This window comes from Rhopalosiphum maidis, chromosome 3 (genome assembly GCF_003676215.2).
Source record: "Rhopalosiphum maidis isolate BTI-1 chromosome 3, ASM367621v3, whole genome shotgun sequence".
NCBI classification, from domain to species: Eukaryota; Metazoa; Arthropoda; class Insecta; order Hemiptera; family Aphididae; genus Rhopalosiphum; species Rhopalosiphum maidis.
The window spans coordinates 53,181,208-53,194,137 of NC_040879.1; the positions used below are offsets into that span (position 1 = coordinate 53,181,208).

At 24.8% G+C, this 12,930-nt stretch overlaps 1 protein-coding gene across 1 annotated transcript in view; it reads left to right on the forward strand.

Annotated features, from left to right (window-relative positions):
- Positions 1–584: 584 nt before the first annotated feature.
- LOC113557938 (calcium-binding mitochondrial carrier protein SCaMC-1-like) overlaps positions 585–12,930 on the forward strand; it is a 57,775-nt gene continuing 45,429 nt past the window's right edge. Inside the window, exon 1 of the mRNA XM_026963477.1 lies at positions 585–623. Within this exon, the coding sequence (XP_026819278.1) occupies positions 585–623 (39 nt within the window). The remainder of the gene's footprint in view (positions 624–12,930) is intronic.

Here is a 12,930-nt window from a genome sequence, read left to right on the forward strand (position 1 = left end):
ATAGATAATGTTACCTCTTCTTTATAATATTGTTTTGATAAGTTAATACCATAATTAATTAATAAAATGCGTTATAATGAATATAATGAATGGAATATACGGATAGAGACTTTAATTATGTTATTACAAGTAATAAGCTCGATTTAAGACGAAAGAAAAAAATTATATTGGTCGTTCCTCTTAACAGTAACTACTCGTATAGTAAACACTATCGACGTTTCGTAAAAATTTTAAGTTTTTTATACATTTTCTTTATTGAAAACTTTAAAAATACACGCAATAATTATAACATGTTTAAAGTTTAATAATATTATTATAGTTATCACTTTATTAGTTTTTGTACATGTTTAAAATATTATACTGGTCTTGTTCCCGCTTTTCAGCTCACTACCTAGTACCTACCAATATTCGCGCGGAGGTTAATAATAATGCATTATTTCTGCATAGATTATACATACATTTCCTCGAAAGACTATTTCGAAAAATAACTCTGTTACAACGTTTCGAAATAATAATAACGCGTATAATGACGATTGACGAGTGTCTGATACTAGAATGATCACCCTGTATATCGGCAAAATGTGATGGTATGTGACGGCCAGTTTGAATCTTGCATGGAAGAGGTAATAATTAATGGCGAAACCTAACCGCGGTTGAATATTCAATATTTGCATCGATCATTTTTTTTCGCGTGCTAATATGCATAACTGCAGTATGACGAACGTCAACGGATAGGTGGTATAATAATAATCGTTGTTTTAGCAAATGCAGTGTACATAATATTTCATTCGTTTATCGTTACACATCCGCCCGCGACAGATGTGCGATTCGTTCGCTCCTCGGCAATACAATGTTATGATATTATATTAATATACTATGTATATAGTGTCACAAGTTTTCCGTGTACAGGCTACCGTTGACCGAGTTTTTTGTGAACAGATACCTACAATAATGAGCAACGAACGATATCGCTACTGTAAGTAACAATAATAATATATACATATCTACTTGTGATATCGTTATGTGCAGTGTCATTTCCGGACGCGTCGTATACACATTACGCATCCGTGTGATGGTTACCCGCTCGATCCGAAAACGTCATTATATCGTTTTAACTTAGATTCATAATTCATATGTAGGTATTTGTAGATAATTTTTCAATACATTATACATTGGGTATCTGTAATCTGTGTTTACTGTTGTATGCTAGAGTACTAACGACAAGATTTATAGTGCGATTCGAATACATCGTCATGATGCGTCGCGAAGTAATTTTGCATGTATACCTATAATAATCGATCAATATACACGCGGTCGTGTCTCACGTATATTTATGACGAAATCTCACCGCAAATGACTGCCATTCAATAGTCTGGAATTTACTAAAAAAATTATGAAGTATGTATCTATATTTTGTCTACGTATATAAATAGTATTTATTAAGTACCGTATTTACCTATAATATATCGTTAAATATGTCTTCGGTAATAAGCCATTGAGTCCGATAAGTGATAATTTTTATAATTTGATTAGATAAAGTCATAGAAAATAGAGCCATATGACATTAAATTGATATTGAATAATTCAAGAAGTATCGAGCCCGTATGCAGTTAGGGAGGTTAGAGGTTCAAATCACCTCAGATATTTTTAAAGGAGAAACAAACTAGCTATAAACGTTATGATGTATTTTTAATTCATATATTATAAATATTTTAACCCCCCCTCCCCTCGAAAATTAACCCCGAAAACGTACTTAAGTTGTATAGTGACGATATCGTTGAATCAAATCGAGACAACATCTTATTTTATATAGTATTTATATAGGATTTAAAATACCATAATTTTATTTCGTTTTTTATATCTAAACAAATCTGAGAAAAAACTTTTACTTTAGATTTTTAAGTTATGTTAGTATAGAAAGTTTAAATTTTTTATTTATAATTTGAATAGAAAATAGCAACTTGATTTAGTAAAGAATTAGTTTATTTATTTAGCTGTTTATTTTTTTTTATATACAACTTTTATGACTAAGCACAATGAGAAAATTTCATTTAAGTAAAAACATAAAAACAAGAAGATAGAAAAGTGGGTACCACTCTGCTGTACATTAGGTATTGAGTGGGTTACTATTATCAATGTGTTAAATTTGAATTCAATTATTTATTATTGTATATGAAAAATGATTTTGAGTGGAAACGATCAGTCAGCCTATATCACTAAATATATTTCTTGATAACATTTTTGAAATTGGTATTAAAGTAAATATTTTATTATTTATATTTTGGTTGGTTGATTAAGTTGTCGGAAATATTGTATTTACCTATTATATTATTAATATTTAATTATTATTATAATGTATATTATTATTATTATTATATTATACTGCATGTTATTATGTGGTATAAATTAATAAATCTATACATATTTTTAAAATTGTGTTGCGTATAGTAATATTATTTATATAATAATATTCTAGGTAAAAGTTTTTAGTCAATACGAATGATGATTTTGAATTACAGTCGAGTTGCAATAACTCGAAATTGAAGGGAATTAAAAATTCGCTTCAAGATATATATATATATATATTATTCAAAATATCTAACTTAAATTTATATTAATTTTTATATGATTAGTTAATAGTAATAACTTATTACTATATAATATGTATGTAATGTACGAGTATGTTAGGATACAGTCGAGTCACAATAACTTGAACCTCAATAACTTGAAAAACTTGGCAACTTGAATTTTTTTTTATTCCCCTAAAATTATAAATTATATATAAATTAATATAAATTTGAGTTAGAGATTTCGAATAATACATATCTCAAAACGAATTTTTAACTCTTTTCAATTTCAAGTTATTGCGACTCGACTGTATAACTAAATAATAATTAACATAATTATTCATTGTTTAAATGTGTAATTTTGTTAATGTTTAAACTTAAAATCTATATAAAAAAAATGTTTGGTTTCAGCCTTCTATACGATTTTAAACCATAACTATAAAAATTGATGGTTTTATAAATATATATATATATATTATTATTATTATTATTACTATAAAATAGTTTGATAGTTTGTAAATAATCGTTATTTGTATGTTTAAACTTCAAATACAATCGATTTTGTTAAAAATAAATTTTTCTTCAAAATTCACATTTTTCCTTAACTTTAAGTTTGTTTTATTTGACAATTTTTAAAAATACTAGACATTTTTAATTTTGAACTCTCTAAAGTACTAATTGTAATGTCCAATTTTCTATCAGAAATTACCTACAAAGTTGAAAATCAAATCTTTTTACAACTTTTTATCGTGTATATATGTTATTGTGAATGTCCTCAATTAGTGAGTGCTGACAATCACCTAGTGAATGTCGACATACACCTACTAAATTGACGAATGTTGAAAAATTAAAACAATATAGACATGTACCAGTGGATGTTGACATTTACATTAGGATTTTGGTCAACGTTGACATACACAACACGATTTTGGTTAAAGTTGACATAGGTTACGTATTCGCACATAATATTATAGTATAGTACTATAGACTATAGAGTATAGAACTATAGACAATAATATAAAATAAAAATGATATGTTTAGTTATAAATAATAAATATTAACAATTAATTTTATTAATTAAAACAACGGTGAAAATTGTTCTACTTATTGCAACATGACAAACTGTCATGACATTTTGAACTGCATAAAATGCCAAAATTTCTACAACTACACTTTTTTGTGGTACACTTTGTTTTGCAATTACATCTATAGGTAGGTACTAGAACTTTAGATAAGATCAGATTAAATAATATTGGCATTACCAACATTCACCAATATCGTTATATAAATGTCGACATTCGCTAGTAAATGTTTACAAACAGTAAAAATTTAATTAATATGCCAACATTCACCAATGACTTTGGGGTATGACGACATTAGCCGGTGACTGTCAGCACTCACCAATTGCGGACATTCGCAGTAACATATACAAATAAACAAAAAATACACATATCATCGTAATTATCGCTCCAATCAAAATCTAAAATACACAGTAAAAATTATACATAATATTCTATTATCTAATCGAAGAAATAAGAGTAATTGGTAAGAAAATAATAGAAAGGGGTTAACCGATGAGAAGACTTTACTAACAAAATATATTTATTATATTAATGTATTTTTTATTCATTTATAAAAACAATAATTCTTACAAAAAAAAAAAAATAAATGATGCTATTTAAATGTATGACATTGTTAATTTTATATAATGAGTAAATAATTTAAGAAATATACTCGTGTCAGCAAATTCTCAAATATCATAATATTTTTTAAAAAGTTATTACGTTCCAAATTAATTTAATCAAAAAGACAAAAAGTATTGATATTTTTTAAAAATTTTAAAAAATAAACTACTCGAATTAGATAAATATTTTTATCATAAAAATTGTTTTTATAATCAGATTCACAAATTGGCTATTTTAAATTTATCCAAAAAATTTAAATCAAATTTTAAAAGTTTTTTTATTTTTAGTAGTAAAAAATAAGCATAAAAAAAAATTAAATTATACATGTAGCGCTAGGGTATCTTAATGATAAATGAAAAAAAAAATTAAAAATATTAATTTGAACAACACAGGGTGTATTTATTACACTCTGTATATATTTATAATCTATGGGATTTACTTAAATAAAAAAAAAAAATTAAAGTAACTACGTCACCATACAAAATTAATTAACTGTAAGCCACAGGAAAAACATTAACTTGTTTAATTAGGAGTTATTTGAAAATAAGTATATCGTTTTGTAATTTAGTCAAACGTCACTTAACTTTTGTCATAACTTTAACTTTCTGACGCGTTAATGTCCAGTCCTGGATATATAAGTATACATAATATTTAGTCGTATTTTAAATTTCTGTATTATTAATTAGTTCAATGAATAGTGAACAACCTTCATAAAAATGGTCTGTTTGATGTACAACATAAATATTTTTGTTTCAACACAAAGAAATATTATGTACCTTTATAAAAAAAAATGAATTATACTTATTTTTATTTCAAAAGATGTTATGTAAATTATTTTGTTTGTTCGTATATGTACGTTTATGCGGATATAATATTATAAATTTTAATAATTTTTCCTATTATTATTTGTATATTTATTATTTAAAATAATAAAATATTAATATAATATTTTATATTTTATTATCATAAATTATAAATGTAATAATATAATACCTAATAAATACCAATAATTTATGAATAATACATATCATTTATAATCTGTTGTTTTGTCCATTTTTATTTTATAAAGAATTCGACTAAATTTATAGTTTCACATGTACTTAATGTATGATATTCTTAAATATTATATATATTAAAATAAATTATAATAGAACGGTATTCATTGAGCGTTTTACATTCCTACGCACTTATTTATTCTATATATTGTATATCATATAATAATAATATGTATATTTTGCAAATAATTAAAATAATATTTATACATAAATACTTTCTTAAATTAAAACAATATTATTTTAGATTCCGAGCGGAATGATTAATGTATTGATTTTAGAATGCGGGATAGTCGAATTCCACTTTTTAGTTTTTACCAAAATTGAAAAGTCAAACTGCACTCGGATTAAAAGTAGATAATATTTAAATTGCACTTAAGTTAAAAAAAGAGGTAATAGTCGAACTACAGTCGAGTAAAAAATAGGTATAATGATCAGTTGCATGTATAGAAATTAATTTCAGGAGGGGCTGAAAAAAATTTCCATTTTTAAATTTTAATAAATTATATAATTTAAACCAACCATATATTTCGGCGGGAGTTTGAACCCCTAAAACCCCCTATTTACGCAACTCATAATGATTGAGCTACAATCGGGTTAAAAACAGATGTTCAAAAAATAATGTTAATTATTATTTTTATACTTTTTAATTTTATATAATTTAATGTATAATATTACAAGTATATATATTATTTAATGAAATAATTTTTTATAGAAATTTTGAGAAAATGTATAATGACATAATATTAAATAAAATTGTACTGCTTTTTGAACCCGAATGCAATTCAAACATTACCTACTTTTAATCCTAATGCAGTTCGACTATTACCTTTTTTTAATCAAAGTTCAATTGAACTAAAATGAGTGCAATTCGATCTTACTTTTACAATGTGTATGTTTGTGTATGTGTACATTTTATGATAATAAGTTGATAAAATGCTTTAATTTTCACTTTGAGTATGGTATTTGGATAGAAAATTGTACTTTGAAAGTTTGAAGATGTTAAAATTTAAAAACGTGCATTTTTCAAAATAATAGGAAAATAAACAAAAAATTAATGCAAAATCAAAAGCATTACGCAAATCCAGTATTGGTATTATTAAAATGATTGTTTTGTACCATATTTACTAAAATGTAAACAATCTCTAATGTTCTAAATCGTATTTTATCATATACAATGTGTTTAATTGAATTCAAATTTAACAATATCCATTATAGTGATTCACTCAATAACGTGTTCCATTCAACATCTTTAGGGTATGTAGAATGGTATCTACTTATACCTTGTTGTTTATTCAATTTACTGTCATTGAAAATATTTATTTATATTTAAAAACTTGAAATGCCTGCCCAAAGTTTAAAGTATTATTATAATTAATATATTAATATCGGTTATAACTTATAATATATGCATTAGATATTCCAATACTGTCAGTTTGTCTCCATGTTTCTGACATAAGTTATATTTTATAAGTAGATATGTATTATAGTATATTATTATACCAATTTAACATTATGATTGTTCTTTATAATAATTAATATAGTAAGTAGTAATGATAATATTGATGTTTTACATAAAAATTTAAAAAAATGGTTATTATTTAGTAATTTTTATAATAGTAAAACACTTACAAAAAATTATTGTAATAATATAATTCGACGCGCCAGTATTAAATGATTTATTAGTAAATAGAATGTGTTTGAACACTGGTCAGAGAGTAATGAGAAAGCAATATTAGGATATAAATTTAACCATATATAGGTGTCTTTTATAGTTAATAGATTATAATGTAGTGTTATGTTTGGTTTTAGGCGTTTTAGGTATACATAATAATATAATATACTTAAACCAATATCCAATGTCAAACTATAATTGTTTAATAAAAATCAACGCCTTTATAAGTTGTATGCATAACATATATATATATATATATATATATTATATGCACATCATCTAGTCCCTTTTTGACGACGGAGAATATCGCCCTATAGCAAATAATTCTCTAGTGTAATAGTGTGTCCTTAGATCATATACAATGGATGGAGCCATTCCCATATCGGCTGTATAAAAAATTTGAAGCATATATTATAATCACCGAGTCTCTGACATTGATGTTTAATGTACGCATGCGTAAGACTAATCGTCGCATATTTAGTTGTATATGAATCAGCAATCAATAACTAAATATGCGACGGCATGCCTTGCGCATGCGCACATCAAACATCAATGTCAGAGACTCGTCGCTTATGATATTATGTGCTTAAATATATCGTGGCATAGTTCCATCCATAGTAAATTATGATCTAGATCTAAGATTGTGTCATAATATTTTTTTCTCGAACGTTTTATTTTATATCGTCAAATTTGATAGGCCTTTTTGCGTATACCATGAACATTAGAGAAATTCTCTAATGTTCATGGCATATACATATAATACAGTGTTCACATTAACAGCCAAAACGGGAATTATAACGGGGTGTAGTGGTAGAATCACTGTAGCAACTCTATCGTTGGCGATGGTCATTTCGGAACGAACAATATCGATTATCGCGCTCAATTTTTATAAATCGATATTATCAGCTCAATTATTATTATTATTATTATTGTCTTTTTATTATTTATTCATGTTATGACGTCTTATGACCGTTAAAATAGGTATTTTTTTAACCTCTGTGTTACAAATTACAATAACCAATATCAATAATATAACTAATATCACTGTTCGACTGATCATAACATGTGTCATGTGAATATACTTTTGATTTTTTGATTTCGACAGAAAGAAATAACTGAACGATGTAACTTACTAATACGATTTTCACGTACCTAAATGGGTAAATACCCGGTAAATGTATTTTTGGTAAATTCTCTTGTTATTTACCCGGTATTTTGAGTAATTACTTCAAACAACAATTATTTAATAACATTTCGATAACAAAATATAAAATGCATAATAAACAAATAAAATTTTTATTAAGTTTATATATTTATACATATACATATATATATATAATACCCAATTTTTCAAAGGTAAACTATGATTGAGTAATTTCTTACCGGTTGGTTATTTACCTACAGCCCATCACTACACATACTTAAGTGTCACATATCTATGGGCACTTTATGTAATTTTACCTGTGTTTCGGATGTACCTATACGATATTGTTGATATTACTTATATAGTTATATTATAGGCAATTTAATTAAACGAAGGTACCTTTACAAGTATACAACTCTACAGAAGTCTAGTTTTCTGATATACTTATTATATATATTTAATTTTATTTACCGTAATTATGACAGATTCTATACTGTGTCCATCCATTATGGTAGTTTAATTAAAAGGAACTTAAAGAAAATCGAATAGAAGAGTTAAAATGAAATTGTATTAACGTGTTGTATAGAATATAGACACATCAATTGCATTTTTAATTTAACTTAATATTAATTAGTAATTAAGCTATACATAGACATTATGCTCAAGTCAACGAATGTGCTAGCAGGTTGTATTAGTTTTCGGGTTAGGTTCAAATCTCGATAAAATATAATTTAATATTTTTTAGTTGAACGTCGGCGATAAATCTTGTCTTCATAATCATATACCCATAAGTTTTAATATATTGTACCTATATAATATTAAATAATAAGACCTACCTATATCTCGCTATTGCCTACTATATTATAAAGTGTTCATAATGTATATAGATATACCAAGGATATATATCTATCATATCAAATCAAAAAAAATAATTTGTATGAGATTCGTGGTCTATACGAGCAAATAAACGATACGTACAACTAATCTATCGTAATTGTTGATCTTTGTAGTGCGTCATCATTGTATGTTGTCGTTTAACAACGGAACGATCGCAACGGGTCGGCCATTTTGAAAGTTCCTAATCATTCACGACAAAAATAATTCTTGTTTTCTGACATTGAAATTTTGAAATTACATAGAGTGCTGTAAAAATAATAAAACAGTTTAGTTTAAACAAAAAATATAACTCTTTATTTTACTTTATTTTTTGTAAACATTTCCTAAGTTTTGGTGACAAACTATTTTTATTGTAGTTTTTAATTGCCTTTTAATGCGAGTGATTTTCATACGTAAATATACCCATACCGTTAAGTCCTGTAAAAATTCATTAAAATTGCAAAATGGAGATAAGTTATTTAGGTAAGCTATATAGTATATATAAATATATAGGTAGATGTATGTTACATGCCTATATTTCTCTATTAAATATACATCTATAGATTATAATTTATTGGTATCTTGCAGGATATATAATTATAATAAACAGTTTATTGATTATTTGATGTTTACTATACCTTTAGTTAGGTACAAGATACATAGGTAAACGGACAGTTTGTATTATCTATTGTTTGAGTTGCATATCGCGAACACTTTCTACGGTGATAATAAATTGATAGAAATCGATCGCGGACGTTTTGTACGGTATGTACGTATGTACTCGTAAATGGTGGTGTTTTTATTTTGCATGTTTTTGTATATTTTGGATAAAATGCATATTATTGCACATATTGAATAAAATGAATATTATTGCGAAAAATGCATGTTTTATAGTATATTTCGTAATTAATAAAAAATTAAATTAAATTAATTTTATTTCTAAATTATTAAATTTCTCAATTATATTATTTTAAGGCAAACAACCAATCACTGATTATTTCAATAAATAAATATTTTTTAAGTAACTATATTTTTGTGTTTATCTTATAACAATTTAAATGCATATTTTTGCATATTTTGGTAAATAAAATGCATATTTTACAATTGTTTATTGCATACAAATCCTAGCCCTGATTATTATTATTATTTATGTATGTTTACATTGTTAACTACCTGTGTTTTGTAATAACAAATTATGTCTAATATTTCATGTCTCAACATTTTTTTTTACCTGAAATAGTACAAACTGTCCGCCATGTAAATTTTATTACTTTCTGAAGTAGTACAAGCTGTCAGCGGTTTTCATTTTTTCCGGGTGACCGTACAGTGTCCTACAACCGGTATACATGACAATTTTTTTTATCATTTTTAGGGAAGAAGGAAGTAATTTAGTACTTAAATATAAAAAAAAATTTCAGATTTAATTACAAGTGTATTAGTAAGATTATTAATTACGTTACTCGTTACATTAAATATTTTTATTTAAATTATACATTCACGTTAAATTACTTTTTCTTTTAAAAAGTAGAGTGTACACATAACGTTACTCTTTTCTTATTTCTTGATAAAATGTATCAATATTTTTTTTATCAGAAAAAAGTTATATATTTTACTATATAAATTGTATAGGTATATAATATTAATAAATTATATTATACACCGTATGACTGTATATAGATAGAAATGTCAAATAATAATATTATTTCGGAATCATAAATTAATTAATTAATTTGTAATTTTTCGGGAATACTGTAATCCCTTTATATTTATGTTATAAATTATTTTAGTTCATGTTAATAACGTAAAAAAAATGTGTTACTCTGCGCAGAAATTACGTTTAAAAAATAATTTTGTTACATTAACGTTAATTTGAATAAAATAAAATTAAATGACTACTACATTACTGAAAAAGTAATTTCATTACAGTAATTTGTAATTTGCGTTACAATACTACCTAACACTGCTGCCTATACCTTATACATATTTTTCGATTCTGTTTCGAAACACCATTATTATGATACAATGAAGATTATTATTATTAATATAATAATTTATTTTCTATTTATTAATTTGTATTTTATTTTGTATTTACACATTACATAACATTATCAGAATATACATTAGGTATATAATTATATTTATTTAATGGTTCGCAGTGTAATATACTAATATTATCTATTAAAATATATTGCGTACTTATATATAAAGATATATTATATTATTTGCATGATTATTATATAAAATAGCTTATGTCATATCGTTTGCTAATTGATAAGATTGGATGTAGTATTTGATGAGATATAGAGCTATTTTTTTATTACAAACACTGATATACATATATTAAATATAGTTATTAAACTTGTAAAATATAAATTTAGATTCTCACTAAACACTATACGACAGATAGATTTAAATATTTTCAACATGTTACCTACATTACCTATTAAATTAAATTTTTTTTCTCTTGGTAATAACGAATTAAATACATGGAATACGACAAAGCACGACACGGCACTTGGTGTATTAGTCGTAGTGTGAACGCCGCTTGAAATATTGTCAGTTGTATTACTTTCACCAAACGTAACGGCGTATCGTCGTTGTGCATTGTTTGGTCTTCCGCCATTTTGAAATAAAATTAAAAAAAATAAATATTAGGTAGGTTTATAGTTCTATTCTATCTATGTAATATATTCGTTTTACATTAAACAAATGTGATATTTCTATAAGTTTCGTAACACTGAGTTAAGATAGTAAAATATTCTATAGCTAAATCCATGGTAAATATTTTATATGTTTTTTTTATCATTCAATATTATTGAAAAATACTAAAACAGCTCACAAATATATTAGCTGTCATATTTTACAATCTATAGTATATATTTATCAAACTTATACTCGTATAGGTAACCTAACCTATTATAAGTATCTGGCTAATTATGCGTGTTTGTATAATATTGATATTATATAATAGATAGGTACTTAAGCAGGTATATGTAATAATTACAAGTAATAAAATAATAATAAAATTGTCCTACATATGATGTACTTATATTATATACCTAAACATTAACAATATTATGACTGACATATTATAATCCAATAGGTAGGTATACTAATAAATAATTAATAGTCAGGTATAGATACAGGGCTAGTATTTAGGGGTATTGTAATAATAAATAGCAAAGAACAAAAAAAAAAATATACATACATATAATAATGCAGTCAAAACAACTTATTTATAAATTAAAAAAAAAATTTATTATTAAATACCTTATTTTAATCTCTTCTTCATTCTCCTGCATAAAACGATTTTTTAAATTATTTATCGTAATATATTTAAATGTTTAATAACATATACTAGTACAGTATTAAAAAGTAAATTATTGTTAACATTTAATAATTCAAATTTGATTTTGTACAAACGTACAGGTTTTACTTGTATTAGTATATTTCATAAATATACTTGAACAATAGAATTCCAACATTTTATATTATTTAAATTATAATATTTAAATGAGTTATCGAATATATTATGTACTTCCTGTATTATTATATCTAGTACCTACCCATATATACAACATTGGTGTAACTACTACAAGGGCAACAAAATTAGTTGCCTCAGGGCGTAAACATAATTTGGTGGCTTACAGTACTGTTTTAGTAAAAAATAATACAGTTTTTATAATTTTAGAGGTGAAAAAAATATTTTTCCTGGGAGTGCTTTTATATGTATAGCTAAGCCATTGATAAACGACAATAAACGGAAATACTATATGTATATTACATACATTTACTGTTATATTATAATATATTTATGGTTTTAATACTATCGAGAAGTACTGAGTCATATAGGTATACGCTCTAGGATTTGGGGTCATATTTTTCATTTCAACATAAACGACGATGTGCACCGGAAATACTTGTTAAATAT